Raw genomic sequence first — 23,081 nt, forward strand, 5'->3', positions numbered from 1 at the left:
AAGAAATACAAGTATTTCAAATGTATTCAGTTTGTATTCTTGTCATTTTAGAAAAATATTACTATATATTTCAAATCTACAAGTTGCATGTTTATATAGCATTTTATGTTAATATCGATTTTAAATTCATCCAATAACGAAGATATTTAAAATTTCTATTTTCTATAACTAATATATAAATAAATAATGTATAAATTTAATATTTCATATCTTATTTCTTGTTAATAATAAAATATAATCAAAAATCCATATATTTTAAATTCATCGTCCACATATAACAAAGCAAAAAGAATTTCACCTTTCTTCGTTCCACGTCTTCTTGACTCGGGCAAATGCCACGAATTCTAAACACGAAATAGTCTACATTAGGATATTTTCTTGCAGTAAATTTCAAGGTACATGTTTCTTTTAATATTTTATTACATCGTATGCTTTTTTTAATGATATATTATTTTGAACCTTCAAATTTTTCATGATTATACCACTTGCAAGACAGCAAATTAATGATCTTTTAGGTAAATCCTTTTTGACTTTTCCCAAATAACCTTTTTCTCCTTTAAGTTTCAATTACAGAGAGATTAATAAAGAAATTGGAAACTAGCTATAATGAATTAATAATATATAATTTTCCAAGTACTAGAAATTAACATTTATCAACTATTTTATGCATAACACCGTATCTATATGTGTGTCCATATAGAAGCAAAGAGTCACATTCAAAGATTGAACCTGGACTTAAATCCCAACTAATACCATTTTATCCTCATAAATGGGTAACATTTGTCCATAAATTTGTATTCTCGTGAGAAAGAACGAATCTAGACGTGATCATTGAACTTATTGGTGAATAGAAAAATGACAGAAGTGCAATCCCCACCCATGAATGGATAAGGGGCAGAGAAACAACAGAAAATTATAATAATTTTATCAAAGGATATTGTATGTAAATGAGACAAATTAAACTACTGTGACACTAATGAGAAAAACATTCACAGATGCTAAAATTGAAACTTAACGCTAAGTCCGTTTCGAACGTAAAAAATCAAGAAACACTCAACCAAGCATCAATTTACTCAGAAGTATTTTCTCTTCGAAGATTGAAACACAATATAAAATGAAAGAATGTTTCCTAGCAGTATAACTACAGGTCTAACATTATATCTAGAGGGAAATTGACTTTACCCAAGAAAACAAACAGTTCTCAGAATGGTTGATTCTGGCTCATTATCACACATACTGTCTGAACAAAGCTTGCTCACAGACATAAACAAACATATATCTCAGCTGCTAACATTTTTAAGTAAAGAAGCCACACTTTTATGAAATGCAAAACAAGCTTTCAACACAGTACCAACTGAAGCCTAGCCAAGCATCTGTCTTGAGCAAAACAGAAAACCAACATCCCAACTACGCTTGGTTGCCACCACCCCCCGGGCGGACACCCATCCTTCCACGATCCCGGCCATAACCTCGTCCACCAACCCCGCCTCTTCCTCTTCCATATCCAGCACCTGTCAATATATCGATATGAAAAACTATCCAGTTTCAGAACATCAGATCAACAGTATTTTGAAGTCAAAAAGGAAAAATATACCGACCATGATAACCCCAATCACCACGTCCACCACCTCGATCCCAGTTAGAATATCTGCCATTATCTATAAAAAAGAATGTGCAGTATATGAATGACGAATACTAAGGATAATCTGGTTGCTCAAATCATAAGATATCATGAGCAATTGAAGGAAAAACCTTGGTAGTTTGTGTATCCACCTCTGTTCCAACCACGACCCCTCCCCCTACCACGACCTCTTCCTCGTTCATAAGTGTCTAAACATAAAAAAACACCAACTTAATGGTTTGAGATGGCAATGGGTATTACATGGAACAGATCAATTTCCAGTTACTTATTACCTCTGTAACTCGTGTTGTACACCCTGTGCGCTTGTTGTTGTCTTGGAGGTTGTTGCTGCGACTGATAACTGTTCTGTTGTCTAGATTGATCCACATGAGATGGAGCTTGATACCTAAATAAAACATAATCTAGAGAAGGTTACTTCACATCAAGGAACAAACATCTGCAGAAAGTATTCAGATGCTAGTACCCGTTAATGGGAAAAATTATACTTGTTTCTGCATGCTTACAAAACCAAAATAGCTGCGACAATGATAAAAAAAAATTGGAAAGCACGAGAAAAAGCTTGCACACGAACATCGCGAAAAGAAAAACCAATAGTCGCAAAAAAAAAAACCTTAACTTGTTTGCATCATATAGAAATATTGCCATATTATCATGTGTGCCTTCCTACCACGGCAGATGTTTTACTTAGACAAACGGAGCAGAGCAATTACCCGGGAGAATTCTTGTTAAGCTCCTTCAAAGACAGGGTGATTGAAATCATGGAGACATGGCGGGTCTGCTCCACACTGTACTAAAAATTAAACGAATTAGAGAGAAGAAATCCCACTCTAACACGTACAATTGTACAAGATTTATCCAATAGAACATAATAACTGGTGAGTGTTAATTGCAGAGGACAAATAGGGAGAAACCGATAAACTTACATCTGTAGACCCTCTTCAATGGGTTCAAAAGTGTCAGTTATGCTCACTGAACTGATGGCAGTGTCCTGATGTAATCGAGGAATCCTTCTCTATTTCCAAAGAAACGCAATAATTTTTTAGCATTGCATTGAAAACAAAAGGGAGAAAAGAAAGCAACACGAAAACAGAATCTGCATAACAAACCTACCTTAATGATCTCTGCAATAGCTACTGTCTTGCTAATAGCTTGACCCATTGCTTTCAAGACAATCTCCTTCACTCGTCCCTCCTGAGAAATAGATTAACAATAAAATCACATTAACAGTTCAGTTTTAGGCAATCAAAGACATTTCTATTGGTCCACAATAGTCAAGAATTAAACATGGCATACAAAGAGTAACTATTGTATACCATAATACAAAGAGTAACTATTTAATTATTTTCACCTTTCCCCAAAAACTCTAGTATTATATCATATATCATAATACAATGTCATCTCTATCTATTAATACATGTATGCGTTATACATATAAATGAAAACACATTAATCCAAATATCCTATTATATATCACATTTCTCTCCTGGAAGCGGGAGTAGCAAAGATAAATCCGCTGCGGAAAAAACTTCCAATCGCAGCCACGCAATGAAACAATAGCCATCCGTAAAAATATTTTCTTTTAAAAAAAACGAAACCAAAAAAGCAAAAGGAAGTCACATCAAAAGCACAATAAGAAACAACACATGAATACAATAGTAACAAAGAAGATAAGCTCAAGAAAAAGGACGTCGGATACAAGTACCTGAAGAAGGGTGGTAGCATAGGTGATATAATTACGAACCAAACCCTGAGAAGTGATTCGAATCTCATTCTCGTTAACAGGAGATCCAGGCTTCGGCTTCTCCACCTTGTGGTACCTATCCATTACAGATTTGGGGGAAACAGGAACCCTAGAGAATGTATTACAACCTTTATTTTGATAGATTTATGTGTGTACGAATGAAGTGTTTTTGGGAGAGTGGAGTGGAAAAAGAGAAACCCTCTGCTCTCGCGTTCATGAATTCCCTCTTAAATCGTAATCTGGGCTTAAATTCCCGTTTTGAGTAGATTGGAGCCCAAATATTTATTGGGCTTTCAAGAAATTTTTTTCTAAAACAAAATTTATCCATCATTTTAAATTTATATTTATTTCACATAATATATACTTTTTTAGAATAATAATTTTTTATTATAAATATTAAAGGAAAAATTGGTTTTAAATTCCAAAACCAAACTTATCTTTATCCTGACTCTCTATACTTATAAAATTTTGTCCAAACTCCCTAAATAGTTTAAAATTGACAAAAATACTCTTACATAAATTTTGATTGATTTTCTTGGGTAAAATGGTATCAGAGCTTAGGTTAAATTATTTCAAACATAAGAATTTATTATTATGAAGTAATTAAATGTTTGAGGAGGAAAATTTTCTCAAATAACATGAATCTGGACCCATGTTCGAGATTAATTATTTATAGGATTTATTCCAAAACTCTGGAATATTTGAAACAAGAAGATCTAAAAAAGGTTAGATATCAAGAAGGAACTAATCAGAGTCATGAGGTAAATTTATGATTCAAAATAACAGGTTATTAGAAATAGTACCGGATTCCTCTAAACTCTCGAGAGATCTTAGGGAAATTCAAAAAACGGTACAGAATTATGGCAATATGTTATATTATGTACCACAAAATATGGAGAAAATCCTTGAAAACAGGAAGAAATTCTTGGAATATTAAAGGATATTCGAATAAGAATTCAAATCTTAAAACAACAACCAAGTTCTAGTAAAAGAACTTCAGAAGGAAGGTTACCACCATCCTTTGATACTGAACTCTTATTACATCAACAAGGGAAGACCAAAGTAGTGTTAAAATCTTTGACTGAAAAAAAAAGATGATCAATCTAATTAAATCTGTCTCATAAAAGAAATTAATCTGATGACAACTTTAGAAAGGATTGGTCTAAAGGATCCATAAGAGCTTGCGGAATCTTTCGCAAATCTCGAAATCGTAGATTTGAAGATGAATACAACGGGAGGGGAATCACCTTCTATAATCTGGTCATCTTCTCAGAAATCACCAAGGGAAAGTGTGAGGTCTGATAATATAAATATGAGAGAATCTCAACATGATTTTCATACAGGTGGAGAATCACACCCAGCAGAAATAAGGACAAGGAGAAATCAAATTTCCTTGCACCAAACACCCTATGGGAAAACTTTTTTAGAACTTATACATCCTTATGGGGTTATGCTTAACCTTGATGTATTAGATTTCAAAAACAGAGAAGATCTCATAGATGACTGGCATCTTCTATGATAATCGCTGCAGGAACACTTGATTTCAACAGAAAATGATTCATTAAACTCCTAGAAATGAGTATTATGGGATCATTTAAAATTGCTTGAGACATGACTTCATTAATAACCAAAGAGTCAGTCATACCTAGAGAATCTCTTAGTGAGATAGCTGGAAAAATGGCTACCTTATTTAAAGCACAATTTATAGGGGTAGACTATTTTAACAGTCAAGATACAGAGAAGATGAAGAAATATACTCAAGCTCTGTATAGCCTTGAATTACATGACATATATTTAGTGGATTAATATATTATATTATTCACTAAATATAGATGAAATTAGGAGTCGAAGAAAATATAGCTATGTATGCAGCTTTTCTTCGCCAAAATGCTGAGTCCCTGGAGAGAAAATGCTTATAAGGGAATATGTCTCTGGTAATCCAGATACGTTGGCACGAAGAGCCTCTTTTGTCAAAGGAAAATTGACAGAATGATGTCATATGGTAGCATTACAAAAGAATTACAAACGCTTAACGAGTATCAATAAAAGAACTACTTTGTTTTGTAAAGAAAATGATCGTCCAACAATTATTGGAAGCAAACCACAAAAGCATAAGAAGAAAGGTTTTAGGACTCATCTTTATGCTAGAAGTGGAAAAAGTTTTTGGAAACCAAGAACAGTCTGGTCTAGACAAAAAGCCAGATCTTATAAATCTGGACAAAGGAGTGGACCATCAAGAAGTAGATATCATTCCAAGCATCGAGTACATCTCGAAGTACATGAAGAACATCTACGAAGAAAACTTTTAGAAGAGCTCATACTCGAGCCAATGAAAGTTTCAAGGATTGTAATTGCTGGACATGTGGAGCAAGAGGGCATATCTCAATCAACTGTCCATAAAATAAAAAAAGAGGTATTAAAAGCTTCGATCTCACCCCGGATATTGAAAAAACAGTTTATTACCAAGATCTTATTCAAGTATACCGATTTGAGGATATCGCCTCAGAGGAAAGTATATATGAAGAAGAAGAAGTCTTGAGTCAGGAAGAATCTGATGGAACTGAATCAGAATCTAACTAAAGACGAGGAGCTTCGACAACAAACACATGAAGATTTGTGTGGTTTCTGTAAGGTCCAAAAATTAAGACGACGTAATCCAACTGCATGCAAATCTAGGAAATATGAAAAATAAGTAATTAATTGATTTAATTGCTTAATTAATTATGTGACATGCATGACTATATGTTAAATAGGATTTTATTGTCATTGTGCATAAAACTGTATTTTAAAGGATTATTCAAGTTGCGATCGAAGAACGGAGACCGAGGGCTGACAAACGTAAAATATTTTATTAAACAATTATTTTTATTTGTTTAAAATATGATTGATGGTTTTTCATATTTTTGAAAATAAGGAGTTTTGATGTGATTTTATACACCGGGACGTAAATTTTATCGGTGTTGGTTTTTCAACAAAAATACAAACTTTTTGGCAACCCGACTAATAAATTCACAAACTTATTTTTACAAAAACTATTTTAATTAAACTCTAATCAAGCACTAATGGGCCTAATTACACTCTTAATGGGCTTAAGCTTGTTTAAGGGATTAATTAAGTATTTAAAGTAATAAACCCTCCCCCAAACCTTCACACTTACACGCCTCAAATCAAAATTTTGTTCTCCCAAAACTCACTCATATACACGACAACACACACCACATATTGAAGAAGGAAAAAATCGAGAAAAGCTCAAGGAATTCAAGCCAAGGTTCTTGCCCCGTTCTTCTCAAATCGTCAACGAATAATGATGCGTTTAAAACGCAAAGGCACGCCTATCCTTTCCTTCAAACATCGTCACACGATATTAAGATTTTATGCATGTTTTGTATGAAGAACAAGTAGCATATGATTTATTTTCGAATTTGCATGTACATGTGTTCTAAACTTGGGTCTTTTGTTTCCAAATTCATGTTTTAATTGTGGTAGGAGGCTGCCATGATATAGGTATTGATCAAACATTGTTTTACATGAAATTAGAGTCCTAATACATCAACTAAACAACACACACGATCAAGAAGCAATCGGAAAAACAACTTGCTCTCATGAGAGTTTAAGGGTTCAACTTTGGGGTCTTCACGGTTAGGCTTGGTCTTGGCTTGGTTCTAGGGCTAGCCAGGGACATGGGGGAGTCAAGGGCAGGGTCCTAGCCATGCTAGGATTCGAAACAAGTGGGCTGGGAGGAGTCCTATCCATCAAGGACTCCTACCCGAGAAAAGTGTCAAGTTGCGCACAAGTTCAGCGCTTGTGCAGGGGTTGTGGGCTCGGCCAAATGGGATTAGGCTGGGCTAGGGTGCGTCGTTAGGGTCCTATGTGAGTGCACAATATTTTGGTTCAGGGGCTAGGTCGGTTGGCTAAATCCTAAAGAAGCAAGAAGAGTCCTACACCTAAGTGAAGTTCTCGGCCATGCATAGGAGCTGGGGTTGGGGTTTCGGCTTTTGGTTTGGGATGGTTCCAAGGGTCCAGTAGGGTGTCTAAGGGTGTTGGTCATGGTTTGGTTTAGTATGGCTTGAGGGTGGCTCGAGGAATTCGAGACACGGCTCGGGTGTAACCTTCAAGGGTCAAGTTAGGATTTTAATTGCTAAAATAAATCGAAACACCGCTCACGGGGTCGAATCTTGTTTCAAAAGGACTAAAATAATATAAAACGACTAAGTTTTGAATTTAAGAATTTTATAGTAAAGTTTGAGATTTTTTCGGGATTAAAATGCCATCAAAACGACTAATTACGAGTTAATTAAAAAGCCTAGTTTTAAGCAAAATAAAATTATGAGAATTTTAATTTAGGCTTAAATAAATATTTGGGATATGTTAGAGTCAAAAAAATTACGAAAAAGTCAAAAGCGTGAAATTTTACGTCTAGCGGTAAAATGATCTTTTTACACCTAAAAACTAGTAAACGTCATGGCAGTGTCCTAAATGCTGTTTTATATGTTAATATGATTATTTTCAATGGTTATGAATGTTTATAAAATTTTATATGTTAAAGTAAGATTTTTAAATGTCTATGATTTTAAAAATGGGCATTTAAAAGACATGTTGCATGCTTGGTTTCAAAATAAAACAATATTATTAGGCATGTTTTTATTAAGTGATGGAAATACGCAATGTTGAAGGACGTGAAGGGATTGTGACTAAATATGTTGGAAATGTCGTGAGGGTTATGGTCCCAGTGGGAGCCCGACGATCGTGTTTCTTTAGATACAGATACGAATACGAATACGAATATATACGTTGGCCAAGGCCCAGTTGACCGGTGAGAGTGTCGCTGGTGTCCCCGCTGCCCAGTACTGTGGTTTTCTCTAGATGGATCCATCGCCCAATACGATTAAGAATACGTCACGATCACGATCTGAACTCAACAAACACGAACATGAATATGAATACGAATATGAATATGTTTATATTGATATGATTATGTTTATAAAAATGTTTAAGTTTAAAGTTTATGCATTATTATGAAAATGTTATTTCAAGTACAAGTATTTTTCAATGTTATATAGAACTGTATTAGGTATTACTCGTTATCAAGGATATGATGTGTTGAGTCTTTAGACTCACTAAGTGTGTTTGATGCAGATGAGTTTCATGGAGGTCTTGATGGTTGACCTGACTGGACTGAAGATGCACATAACCCGAGGACCAGCGCTTTTACTTTCCGCATTTAAGTTTACGATTATGCTAAAAGACTTTTACGATTTTTTATTTAAACTTTTGAGTGGTTTTTGAGAGGATGATACTTTTAAAATTTATTGCGTTTAGGTTGGTTTAACATTTGACGATTTTATGCTAAACTATATATATATATATATATATATATATATATATATATATATATATATATATATATATATATATATATATATATATATATAAGAGGAAAAAAATTATAGCACATTTTAAGAAAACGAATAAGCAGACGTTTCAGTTTCTTTAGTCAGACAAAAATATCTCATAACATGGTCCAAAGGATCATGAGAGAAAATCCTAGTCTTCAGAGATCTCAAGGAGTCTCTGCAGGACATGTAGAAAAGTTTTTAGGAAGTCTTAGCCTAGAAACTTAAAGCATCATCTAATCTATAAAGTTTCCAGGAGAGAAATGACAATTCCTATGGAACTTACAGGAAATAGCATAGAGATGCAATTAATTCCTTCTGAAGAAATTAAGGAGGAATTACAAAAACTCAAGATAGAAGTAGCAAGGAATATGTCTTGGATTCATATCGGAGCAATCCAGATTATGATAAAAGCTACTTTCAAATAAAGAATATATTCACCCATTGATATTGCAATATGTGATAAAAGAAGGGGGAACCTTCAAGATTCAGTATTGGGAACTATCTCAGGAAATCTCTGCGCAGGAAATATTGTAGGAGTAATCTATCCAAGAATAGCCTACAACCTGACATATCGAGATTTTAGCCGAGCTTTGACATTACATCATAATTTCAAAGAAAAAAGGCTGATGAAAGAAGGTAATAGACTATATTCTATTACCTATCAGATTTCATATGCACTATCTAATTACACATCATTCAGAATTATTTATTAGAAATGAGTTCATTGAATACCTGATATATTAGAAAAAGTTGCCCAAACAATTTATCCAGAAAGAATTAAGTTTTCTTTAATACATGAAACATATATCCAAATACAAGACAAACCGATTCTACAAAGGAATCAAAGTCTTCGATTTGGAATCAAGGAGACTATCTTTTCAGGGAGATAGAATTACAAGCTACATATAGGGAAAAGCGCTTGTCCAAGAAACCCAACATGAACTAAAAATCTTTTCTACCATAGGAAAGCTTAGATGCCCAGAAGGGTGGAAGAAAGTAGAAATAATATTTGATATTACGAAACAAATAAATCAATTTACTTGTAATACCATATACTATTTAGAACAACCTATGATAGGAACTTACCGATGTATGATCAATATCGAAGAATTAGAAGTTCATATCCAATGAATTCCAGGGAAAGAACCAGATCGATTGGTTCTTGGACTAGAGTTTTTCGAGGAACATAAACCTTGGGAACGTCTAGAATATGGAATGAAGTTTATGGCGGAAGATAGGATGTGGAAAATCCAATGACCACAAGTCCTTTCTCGATATACATTCCAGTAGGAATGTTATACGAACAATATAAGACATAATATTTTGTTGCTTATATCGATTCAGAAGCTAGAATCTGTACAACAAAAAGAGAAGTTTTTCCAAATAATTTGGAAGAAAACCTACCAAAAATTTGCTGGAAGGGATTTCTCTAGAAGAATCTTAATCTTATGCAAAGGGATTAAGATGACTGAAATCGTCATTGGAGGACTGGAAAAACACCTTGGTACAAAGTAAAAACACCACCAATTTATTTTCATTATACATGAGCTGACATTTTGCTAGGAAATAATTTCCTGCAAATGTTCAAGTCCTATACTCAAGAAAATGAGACTAGACGATTAGTGTTCACAACACCCTATGATCACAAAATCATAGCCCATCGATTAAGAGAGGCATTTTACAGAAAATTGCCTATTCAATTTCGCCGCAAGCGTGGTGATGAAGGAAAACATCTGAACCCAAAAATGAAGGATTCTAGACGGTTTGGAGAAACAATACTCCAACTAAGAGCAGATAAATAGCTCCAACCTGAAGAAATAGAATGCCTTAAGATAGCTCTACATAAGAATGAGGTAGAGTTTGAATCTAAGGTATCATTAGAAGATGTCAAGAAAAGGATCAAAGAAAAATACAATGAAGATTTCTTGGCATGGTGGGACAAAAATCAACTCAAAGCTTGCATTAAAATTAAGAAAGACAAAGAGTATGAATTTTTCCGTTGCAAATCTATCCCAATGAATATAATTGATCAAAGAGATATGCATATTATAATCAAAGAACATTTGGACCTTGGTTTGATCAAAACATGAATTTCACCATACAGCAGCACATGATTCCTGGTAAGAAATCATTGTAAAATAAAAAGAAACAAACCCAAATTAGTTATTAATTATCAATAAATTAATAAGATTCTGGAGTTTGTAGGGTATTTATACCTAGCAGAGAACATATAATCAGTTTCATACGCAACGCAAAGTTATTCTATAAATTCGATTGTAAGTCTGTGTTTTACCAGATTTGAATGCAGGAAGAAAGCAAGAAATTCACAGCTTTCTCTACACTACAAAGACACTATATTTGGGAAGTATTACCAATGAGATTGGATAATTCACCCCAGATATTTCAAAGGAAAATGAATAATCTATTTAAAGATTATTTTAAGTTTATGTTTGTTTATATTGGCGATGTGTTAATTGCATCTAAAAATTTGGAGGAACATATTAAACATTTAGAGATTTTATTTGATGTTTGCAAAAAAAGACTGGTTCTATTAGAAAAGAAAGCACTCATTGCCACAAGAAAGATTGAATTCCTTGGAATAGAAATCGATGAGTCATGAATAATTTTGCAGGATCATATAGTAGAAAAGTGCAAATTTTTCCAAATGAAATAAAAGAAAAGAAACAACTTCAAAGTTTTCTAGAAGTTGTTAATTTTGCTGGGATGTTTATTAAAAACCTAGCAAAACACAGCAAAATGTTTAGTCCATTACTGAAAAAAGATGCAAAATTTATATGGACGGAAGAACACACACATGAACTTAGCCAATTAAAGGAGATTTGTAAAAATATTCCAAAAATGGCTAATTCCTCAGGATAAAGATGATCTGGTATTGTATACAAATGCCGGTAATCATTGGTGGCGGCAGTTTTAACCAAGCTCACACCAGAAGGAGAACAACCATGTCGATATTGCAGTAGACTATTCTCAGATGCAGAAGCCATAAGATGACATATCGACAAAAAGGAATTCTATGCAGTAAAAAAGGCTTTTGAAAAATGGTCATTATTTTTATTCGCAAAGAAATTCACTTTAAAAATTGATAATACACATGTTAAAGCTTTTTTAAGGAATAGAATTGAGTCTAAACATGAGAATGCCAGATTATTAAGATGACAAGCAGTATGTCAGAATTATATTTTTGATATTGTGATAATTAAATCTCATGAAATATTCTTACAGATTTTTTAACAAGAGATGAACATCGGTGATATGGATCATGGATGACATCTTCAAGATTCAGAGACATTTTGAGGGAACACCTTGAAATGCTTCAAAACGAGTTTAACAAGTTGGTCTTAAACGCAGAAGTTGCAAGAAGACTACATACAAGTCAATAAGAGAATTGTTTCTGATCGAATCATATGATGTTTACAGGCTTATACTCAGTTATGGTTTGTAATGCAAAGGCATATCCTCCAAGGCATTGAGAAGCCATTGGTTTCCCGAATGGAAAGTTTTTGAGTACAGGACTCTATACCTGGAGCATAGAATTCTAATATCCCTAGCACAAGTGTTAAATCGGAATCATTTCCAGATGAGTCAGCTGAAACAAAAATTGAGACTCCAGATCTTTATCTCGAGTCCTCAAGTCAACCCTTCATTTCGGATATTGAAAAGGGAAAGATCAACTTTAGACCTAATACTGACAAGGGTAAATATAAGATTGATACTAATGAAGCTATAATTTCTCCATTTCAGATTTACCAACAAAATTGGGAGAAATTGAAAAACAGAGTAGGCATTAACCCAGCTACTAGCAGGGTTGATGTTGTAGGAAAATATCCTAGGGTATGGATGAAACCAAATTCATATCTAAAATTGGTCAAAGCTGGTATGAATTCGGGGCTTTTGCCGCAGTTTATACCATATCCCAAGCTTCCCAGAAATCTCAGGTCTACCAAAATGGATCCAGGAAGTTGTTCATGAAACTTGGGCAAATAATGATTATTTGTCCAGAGGAGACATTTTGGAACTATAATTTTCAGTACATCACCAGAACCAGCAGGAAAAGGCTCTCACGAAGCCTTTCATTTTATCAAGTTAAGGAGGCCAGATACAAATGTTCAGAAATTTATCAAGAATCCTCTGTCAGAAGAAACATCCCTTATTGTTTCAATTACTGAAGACGATATTTCTTCCAGAAGAACATGAGGTTTATGGGTCTGTCTAACTGAGATGGACAAAGTCAAGTTTCCGTTTAAATTTTATCATAATTCGATAAACGGATCATTCCTGTAAATATTATGACAGGAAAAACCACAAGTTTTGCAGAAGATCTACTGAAAAGAAAAGAAATCTTCTGTGGAATAACAAGCTGCCGGAACTCGTCGGAAATTCTGCAATATGGCTCATCTGGGAAGATGGTCAGAACAGATATGCCTAGAATGCCCAAATCAAAAGGAGCCAGAATTTGGCAAGGGGTTCAGACCTCGATCAGACAAGAAGCATCTTGCAGAGAAAGGACCAAGTGGTGAAGGACCACAACCACATTTTTTTTCGAGGAAGCCAAAAGTTTAAGATTCTTCGACAAAAATAAGTTGACATGTGACTACCATCACTTTTACTTGGGAATAACAAAAGCTAAAAAATTCACCGACAGGAAGTAGTGGGCATGTGATAAACCCACTAAATGACCAAGAAAACTTGGACCCAAATGACTATAAATAAAGAGTAAATGAGAACAAGAAAATTCACACAAGAGTTAAACCGAAATTTGGAACCAAAAAAAATGTATGCTACATATCTTAAGGTTTCCAAAAGACGGATTAAATAAATAAGAAAGCAGCTGAAATATTTTAAAGATCTCTGCAAACTATTAAAAGAAGAAGAGAACGAGATCTCAACTAATATAATACAGAGGCATATCCATTAGTTATGCCAGGAGATAAAATTAGAAGAACAAGCAATTGCTAGATTAATGATCTAGAAAGGGAAAAATCATGAAAAGGTGGAGGGACCATTCAACCACTCTGTAGTGCCCAAATTCAGTACACGTATAACCCATGCATTTATTTGATTATTGAAGCATGTAGTTAATTTTAAAACGAGTCTTAGTAGTGCATAATTTATTTAAATGCATTATTTTAAATTATTCATGTTTAGGTGATGCGCGTTAAAATGGCTTTTTCGAGTTTCATGTTTCAGGCGTTTATTCGAGGCGAGATTGAGGAAAAGACCCGGTGACGATTTTTGGGCAATTTCAAAAGATGGTATTTTATTTTAAATTAAGGACGGGGCGTTTTAGATGATTTATTTAGTTTTAAGCATTTTAAAACCTTATTTATGTCTTTAGTAATGTAAGAGTTTGAAACTTTTAAAATTAGTGGGTAATTATTCTAAATGAGGAGTTTGATTGGATTAGTGTGTGTTAATTTTAATTAGTACTTTAATTAGTTAATTGAGCACCAATTTCTCCTAATTAAAAATCCACACACACGTTACACACGCTCACACACACTTACATGTTTTTAAACACACAACACACCCTACACGTCTCATTTTCAGATTTTAAGAGAAAGAAAACCTAGGGTTCTAAGGTATAAAGCAGCCGCCCCCTTCCCCTTATCTTTCCATCGAGTTTTTGGTGGATTTTATTGCAAGAAAACGGTGCCACGATCGTCCCGGATCAACCTCGCTTCCATCTCCGCTTCGGTAACGCCGTTTCGGTAACGTTTGATATCTAAAGGCACGTATATTCTGTTCTTGATGCATCGATCATGTCATATTATGTGTGCGTTGTTATTTATGCGTAAAACCATGTGCATGTTGTGTAGAAGATTGAGCAATCATGTTTAAATCGCTTTTGGAGCCCATTTTAGATTTAAAAATCACGTTTTTACTGTTCTGGTTGAAACTTCAAATTTTTGATCGAGATTTTGAGAAAACTTTCAACTAGAAAATTGTAGAACTTTTTGACGCCTTCGATTTAATTTAAAATTCGAGATTTTTGGATGAAAATTGAGTGAGTTATGGCGTTTTTCGTGGGACTGCTCAAACTGCGACTTTTACGAAAATTGTGTTCTTGATGTTTTTATGTTGCAGGCTTCGTGTGGATCGACGGGTGATCGTTGCTGCATCTAGGTATGATTAGTATGATGTTGGGATGTTAATTGATACGTCGTTTAGCGTCGATAGGCACTAGAATGCATTAGAAGTCGTAGGAAACGAATTGGTGGCAATTGCTACGTTTTGAATGGTATGTGTCGTAGGGTGAACATCATCGCTTTGGGATTTTGTACGAATATGGTTTGATGCTATGGCATGCTAGGATGAGTCTTGGGGTGTCGAATTGTGGTCCGTGCAATCGAATCTAGACTGTTAAGGAAACCTGTTTAGAATTTCCGAACTTTACTTGTCCCGCAGGTACACGGACCCACGGACGGGCCCTGGCACAGGGTCCGTGCCTTTGTTCCTTCCGGAGTGCATTTTTCCAGAGTCTACACGGATCCCCACACGGACCCTGACACGGGGTCCGTGTGCACCCTTCTGTCCGAACCTTTCACCAGAGTCTACATGGACCCCTACACGGAGGTAGGCACGGGGTGTCCTTCATATTTTGGGAAAAATATTATAACATGTTTGAGGTTCGATGTCATGGTTTAGTACAACGATTTACAAGGTCGAGCCATGGGAATTTTAGAACGTTCTAGGTAATTGAACGAACTCGTAAGTAAGCATGATTACCTACGTCTAAGTTATGCAAGTTAAGTATGCAATTTCATGTTAGTATGTCGCAGCGACGGCCCCGATCGAAGTCCAACGAATCCCTCAACACCAAGTAAGTATGTATGACGTGCAAGAAAATATTTTAAGTTTTTGGGGTATGCTAAATGTCTCGTGACCAAATTATGAATGGGTATGGAAGTCGGTGAACGTGGCCGAGGACCTCTCCACCCCATTAAATTATGAACGGGTTAGATCATGGTTGGAAAGCGTTAAATTATGAACGGGGACCAACCAGCCCGTTAAATTATGAACGGGGATCTCATGTATGTGGCAGTGGATACGTCCCTGTCAGCCTAGTACTGTGGTTTGTCTGATCAGGCGTTTATTATGTATGGGTCACTTGCTTTGAAACATCCCCTACGAAAATGATGAAGTTACGTATGTTCAAGTATGCAGTATGTTTATGAAAGTTTATGTTGATGGCACGTCTAGTTATGTACGTACGTATGTCCAAGTTTATTATGCAAGTTCAAGCCTCAAGTTATGTATGTCCTATTTTTAAAGTTGCATGTGATTTTATTACGTAGTACTCGTTATCCCAATTTATACGTGTTGAGTCTTTAGACTCACTAGACTTGATCGATGCAGGTGACTATGTTGTTGAGGAGACAGGAGGTGGCGACCAAGGGGCAGGCTTGGACTGAGCGGTAGGCTAGACCCGAGGACCGCCCATGTTATTTTAAGATTTTAAGCATGAAAACATTTATACTCTGATTTTATGATTTGGATGTGAACCTTTTGAGACAGCTTTGCTTTTAGCAAATTTTATTTGTGACGGTTGATTTTGAGATTTATTTTTATGAATGTTGAGTGACGACCGTATGGATGTTTACATTTAAGAAAATTTTTAATTTTTCCGCAAATTTTTAAGTATGAAAATACGGTACGTTACTGTAAGGCCCAAGAATTATAGAATTGATAAATCAAGATTATTAATCTTCATTAATATGAGACTCGGAAGATATGGGAATGCATGACATGCAATGAGGGCAGAGAAGACATGAGAAAATAGGGTTTGCAAGACCACACCCGCGCTCAGAACAAGAGTGCACCCGCGGTCACGCAATTATGGAATTTTGAAGGTGAGGCCGAAGCATCACCGCACCTGCGGTGCAACCAAGACCGCACCCGCGGTGCATGGACAGAAAGTTTGGGAATTTTACAGAAGCCACACCGCACCTGCGGTAAGAACAAGACCGCACCAGCGGTGGTGTTACCGCACCCGCGTTGCATGGACAGAAAGTTGGGGAATTTTACAGAAGCCACACCGCACCTGCGGTAAGAACAAGACCGCACCCGCGGTGGTGTTACCGCACCCACGGTCTAAGATGTACCGCACCCGCGGTCGGGCATTTTAGAAAATGATAAGCATGCCGAAGCATGAGCGCACCCGCGCTGCTGAACACACCGCACCCGCGGTCATGCGTGGTTGCTGAAAAATAAGCCACGTTTCCCAGCTTTTGCATGCAATATATATAGACGAAGGACACATTAATTTCTCAGAAAATTCAGAAAGAGGCGAGGCTTTTGAGAGAAAAATCCTTACGCCTTTTAAAGTTGCGATTGTGAGAAATCCGCCCGTCAGAATTCAAATCCGACTTCAGTTCTGAGTTCCTCTTGACACGAGCTACACAAAGACGTAAGTTTTGTTACGTTTTGAGATGTTTTGAAAATAAGATGTTGTCAGAACTGAATATGATTTAGATATGGTGTTTCTACTACCGTAGACAGGGTAGAATTGAAGTCGGATTGAAGAAAAGACTGTTTCTGTAATTGTTATGATTTTTAAAAGATATTGACGGAGATTCGATATCAGATTATGTTATCGTTGAGATTATGAGTTATATCAGTATTGATTATGAGTTCTAGTAATTATATCTGTGATGTTGACACTGACGGGGTTATTCAGATTGTATTGTTATGCCGTCGAAACATCAGTTGATTTAGATTAATCAGATTCAGATATGACTTCGATTATATTGTGATGTCTATGATATGAATTGAATTGTATTTTGTTCAGACATTGATCAGATTATGTACTGCTTTGAGTATTGATCAGAACAGATTGTGTATTGAGTTATTCACTGATACAGTGTATTCGATATTGTCATTGCCAGATCAGGTATGGACAGATTGGAATACCAGACCTCGTCTTCGTCAGACAGGGACGACAAAGGTATAATTCATGTGATATTCGGGAAGATAAAACTCAAATAAGATCCTATTTGAGTTTCCCGACAAAATCACATACTAGAATTATTGTTGTTTATTGTATGATATGTTTATAGATGATATATTCATATCTTTTGAGATGATTATGCTTTGTTTACAGATTGTTATTCATTGCATTTAAGATAGGGAGTCTTGACAGAACAGTCAAACTTCTAGACGTTCGGTGATATCGCAGCTTAGGGGAAGATCACCTCTCCTATTGTAGATGTCGATATAGATCAGACCGAAGTCTAGGAATAAGACATACGACACCCCGATTGGGAGGGTAGGTGGCAGATCAGTGACGTCTTATTCACACCGGGATCCCTAGAGTTATAGTTGAGTCGAGTCTAGACATGATTTGACTAGAACTGCATGTGTTTATGGATGTGGTTTCATAGACTATGAAACCCATTGGTATTGCTTTCAGTCGTGATAGCATGTTTTTATGATTTGATTTGAATAGCATGTTTATCTGAGTTGAGTTGCATGCTTATTTTGAGTTGATTTCACAGATCATGAAATCTATTGTTTTTAAGTTTATTTATGATAGAATATTTCATGATTTACTTCATGTATATGCATGTTTACCATGTTTTATACTGGGATTTATTCTCACCGGAGTTATCCGGCTGTTGTCTTGTTTTGTATGTGTGCATGACAACAGGTGGGACATGATCGGGGTCAGAAGATGATGAGAGAAGACGAGTTAGCGTGGTGATTCCGGACTTGGATATAGATAGGTGTCATTACTGGAACTTTAGTAGTTGAACCTTAGATTAATTGAAAGACTGTTGTACGTTATTGTACTTTTATACAGATATGTATATTATTTAGATGCCATTACCTTCCGCACTTGTATTTTAAAAGAAAAATTTTTAGACCCTGTTTTATCTTAATTTATAATTAAATCCCAAAAGAAGATTAAGAAAAAGATCAGCGTCCGGGTCCCTACATTTACAGTTGGTATCAGAGCCGTGTTCTTGTTAAGGGTCACGCCTACTGCCAGTCGCAAGAAGCTCACGAAGTCACACCTCAAGTCTGTAAGTTTAAAGTTTTGCATTAGGTTATGTAGTAAGCATCAAGTTATGATTTCAGTATGTGCATGTTTTAAGTTTGATTTACGTGCATCATAAAATATTGATATATGTTCATGCATATTGGGTTTACGTGTTGGGTAATTTATTAGAACAGTATGCCTCCTAGACGTGTGATCGACCGTGAAACAAGGGAGGAGGACAGAGAGCCTCGAGTTGAGGAGAGGGCCAATCCTCCACCACCACCACCTCCAGATATGCAGGCGCAGATGCTTGCGGGTATGACGCAGTTCTTCGCACAGTTTGCGGGGAACCAGGCTGCAGCGGTAGTTGCAGGGGCGAGGCCCCAACCAGAGGCGGTATATGAAAGGTTTAGGAGGATGAGTCCTAAGTAGTTTTCGGGTACCACTGACCCGATGGTCGCAGTATCTAGAGCATTGGCTGCAGAGCAAGATCTGAGAGATATCGAGATGGACGGGCAGGGCAAGAGGCCCTATCAGGCACCACCGCAACACCAGCTGCAACAACAGCAGAGACCCCAGTTTAAGAGGCCGTTTCAGGGGCTGCCTGGGAAAAAGCCATATCCAGGACCGCCAAAGGGCAAGGGTCCAATTCAGCAGCAAGGGACGCCTCAGAAGCCCGGTAACTTCCCAGTGTGCCAGAAGTGCAATCGCCAGCATCCCGGACATTGCCTATGGGGATCCAGGAAATGTTTTAAATGTGGTGCTACAGATCACGTGCTGAAAGAGTGCCCACAGTGGAAGCAGCCAACCCAGGGCAGGATATTCGCCATGCATGCACAGGAGGCGGACCCAGACACCACCTTACTGACTAGTAAACTTTTCTACCTAAGCTCAATATTATTTTGCCTTGTATGTGGAATTTTTACTTGGGATTATTAGCGTACTAGTAATATTTTGTGTGCCTAGGGTTATTGAGTTCTATTGTGCTTAAGGTTTATGTTAGTAATTTTGGGGATACAAGTTAGTTTGTGTGCTAACGTCTCTCAGGAAACATTTTTATTAAGAGATTATCCACAACTGCACTGATAGACTCAGGAGCCACTCACTCCTTCATTCGGAGACGTTTGCTAATCATTTGGACCTTAAGTCCATTGGCCTAGACGTGAACTTTTCGGTGACAGTCCCGTCAGAGGAAGAGCTGTTGGCTACCAGTGTGATCAGAGACATTGATCTAGAACTACATGGCCACCTGGTATATGCAGATTTAATCCTATTGCCGATGCCAGAATTCGACATTATCTTGGGCATGGACTGGCTGACTAAGAATAGAGTTCTGATAGATTTTCAGAAGAGATCAGTGTTGGTCAGACCGTTGGGCATGGTGCAGTTTCTATTTGAACCAGCTAGATGGAGGAGTTTCCCTCGCATGATTTCGTGCATGCAGGACAGGAGGTTGATTTCCAAGGGGTGTCAGGCTTTCTTGGTCAGTATTATCTCAGCACCTGACGTGCCCACTCCTTCTATATCAGAGGTAGCTGTAGTCAAAGAATTTCCAGACGTCTTCCCGGATGACGTCACAGGCCTTCCACCAAATAGAGAGGTGGAGTTTGCAATCGATCTCATGCCAGGTACAGTGCCAATCTCTAAGGCACTGTATAGATTAGCTCCAGCAGAGATGTTAGAACTTAAGCAGCAGATTCAGGAGCTCTTAGACAAGGAGTTTATCCGCCCGAGTTGGTCACCGTGGGGCGCACCATTGTTCTTTGTGAAAAAGAAATACGGAAGCATGAGACTGTGCATCGATTACCGTGAGCTGAACAAGGTAACGATCAAGAATAAGTACCCGTTGCCTAGAATCGAAGACTTGTTCGATCAGTTGCAGGGAGCTACCGTGTTCTCTAAGATAGATCTTCGATCAGGGTATCATCAGCTGAAAGTGAAGGATGCAGATGTCCACAAGACGGCCTTCAGAACCAAGTATGGGCATTTCGAGTTCTTAGTAATGCCATTCGGTTTGACGAATGCTCCAGCAATTTTCATGGACCTCATGAATCGAGTGTTTCAGCCCTACCTTGATCAGTTTGTCATAGTGTTTATTGACGACATTCTCATATACTCGAAGAGCCATGAGGAGCACAACCAGCATTTGAGGACAGTTTTGCAGACCTTGCAGAGTCGCAAGCTATTTGCGAAGTTCAGTAAGTGTGAATTTTGGCTGCAGAAAGTTGCATTTTTGGGGCATATAGTATCCAGCTGTGGTATTGAGGTGGACCCAGCGAAGGTAGCAGCCGTTAAGGAATGGGTTGAGCCAAAGAACGCATCAGAAATCCGCAGCTTTTTGGGTTTAGCCGGTTACTACCGTAAGTTCATTAAGGGATTTTCGTCCATAGCAGTGCCGCTCACTTCACTAATCAAGAAAAATGCTAAGTTTGTGTGGAGTGAGGAATGCCAGAGGAGCTTCGACACCTTGAAGCAAGCTCTTATTTCAGCGCCAGTGTTAGCCATGCCGTCAGGGCAAGGTGAGTTTGTGCTTTATACCGATTCATCTAAGCTCGGATTAGGCGCAGTGTTGATGCAGCAAAGTCGGGTCATAGCTTATGCCTCCAGGCAGTTGAAAGTGCACGAGAAGAACTACCCAACGCATGACCTTGAGTTAGCCGCCGTTGTCTTCACACTGAAGATTTGGAGACACTATCTATACGGAGAGAAATGTCAGATTTTCACCGACCACAAGAGTTTCAAATATTTCTTCACGCAGAAAGAGTTGAATATGAGACACAGGCGGTGATTGGAACTTGTGAAAGATTACGACTGCGAAATTAGCTATCATCCGGGGAAGGCTAATGTTGTCGCATATGCTTTGAATAGAAAAGTGGCAGTTGTCGCTCGGTTGTCAGCTCAGACACCGCTTCAGTCGGAGATTCAGAGATTTGGTCTAGAGATTTATCGAGAGGGCAGAGATCCTAGACTGTCTAATCTGATAGTCAAATCTGGTTTGCTAGACCGTATCCGAGCAGGTCAGTCTTCAGATGAGCAGTTACAGAAATGGAGACTGAAAGATGAAGCCAAGGGCAGCGTGTTGTACACAGTTTCAGACGGCATTGTGAGATACAGAGGCAGAATGTGGGTGCCTAGTGTTGGTTCGATCAGACAGGATATTTTGACAGAGGCACACGCATCTCTGTATTCCATTCACCCAGGAGGCACCAAGATGTACAAAGACCTACAGTTATTGTATTGGTGGCCAGGGATGAAGCGAGACATCCGTAGATTTGTATGAGAATGTCTCACTTGTCAGCAAGTGAAAGCTGAACATCAGAGACCAGCATGATTGGTTAAACCACTCCCCATTCTCGAGTGGAAGTGGGAGAACATTACTATGGATTTTGTGGTTGGGTTGCTGAGATCAGTCAGAGGATCGAATTCCATTTGGGTTATAGTGGACCGACTCACTAAATCAGCGCATTTTCTACCAGTGAAGACGAATTTCTCCATGACGCAGTATGCGGAGCTTTATCTCGGAGAGATAGTTCGTTTACATGGATTTCCAGTTTCAATTGTATCCGACAGGGACCCAAGGTTTACGTCGTCCTTCTGGAAGAGCTTACATGCGGCCATGGGGACGAAGTTGCTTTTCAGTACATCTTTTCACCCGCAGACAGATGGTTAGTCTGAGCGAGTGATTCAGATTTTAGAGGATTTGCTGAGAGCGTGCATGATTGATTTTCAAGGAACTTAGGAGTCTAGACTACCTCTAGTGGAGTTCACATACAACAACAGCTTCCAAGCATCTATTGGTATGGCTCCCTATGAGGCGTTGTACGGGAGGAAGTGCAGATCACCAGTTCATTGGGATGAAGTTGGTGAGAGAACAGAACTTGGTCCAGAGATAGTTCAATAGACTGCAGACGTGGTGGCCAAGATTCGTGACAGAATGAAGACCGCCCAAAGCCGTCAGAAGAGCTATGCAGATAAGAAGAGGAGAGATCTCGAGTTTGCCGTTGGTGACCACGTCTTTGTGAAGATAGCACCCATGAAGGGTGTTATGAGATTTGGGAAAAGAGGCAAGCTGAGTCCGAGGTTTATTGGACCTTTTGAGATTTTGGACAGAGTTGGGACACTAGCCTATCGTGTTGCCCTTCCGCCGAATCTGGCCGGGGTACACAATGTGTTCCACGTCTCGATGCTGACGAAATATCTGGCGAATCCTTCGCATATTCTGAGTTATGAGCCGTTGCAGCTGGCTCCAGACCTGTCTTATGAGGAGAAACCAGTCCAAATCCTAGACAGGCAAGAGCGTAG

At 37.6% G+C, this 23,081-nt stretch overlaps 1 protein-coding gene across 1 annotated transcript; it reads right to left on the reverse strand.

The window, feature by feature from the left end:
- Positions 1-1,030: 1,030 nt before the first annotated feature.
- LOC140812432 (uncharacterized) lies at positions 1,031-3,601 on the reverse strand. The gene is made up of 8 exons (XM_073170696.1): positions 3,345-3,601; positions 2,753-2,833; positions 2,566-2,654; positions 2,353-2,427; positions 1,915-2,027; positions 1,753-1,830; positions 1,599-1,658; positions 1,031-1,511 (listed from the first exon to the last, which is right to left on the reverse strand). The coding sequence occupies exons 1-8, from the start codon at positions 3,465-3,467 to the stop codon at positions 1,408-1,410; spliced, it is 723 nt and encodes a 240-aa protein (XP_073026797.1). The 5' UTR covers positions 3,468-3,601; the 3' UTR covers positions 1,031-1,407.
- Positions 3,602-23,081: the final 19,480 nt, after the last annotated feature.

This window comes from Primulina eburnea, chromosome 1 (genome assembly GCF_022965805.1).
Source record: "Primulina eburnea isolate SZY01 chromosome 1, ASM2296580v1, whole genome shotgun sequence".
NCBI classification, from domain to species: Eukaryota; Viridiplantae; Streptophyta; class Magnoliopsida; order Lamiales; family Gesneriaceae; genus Primulina; species Primulina eburnea.

Coding starts and splice junctions, on each gene's coding strand:
- LOC140812432 (XM_073170696.1), bottom strand. CDS start 3,467: ATGGATAGGTACCACAAGGTGGAGAAGCCGAAGCCTGGATCTCCTGTT. Junction 2,834..3,344: donor ATGCTACCACCCTTCTTCAG/GTACTTGTATCC, acceptor TCTATTTCTCAG/GAGGGACGAGTGAAGGAGAT. Junction 1,512..1,598: donor TGGTGATTGGGGTTATCATG/GTCGGTATATTT, acceptor ATATATTGACAG/GTGCTGGATATGGAAGAGGA.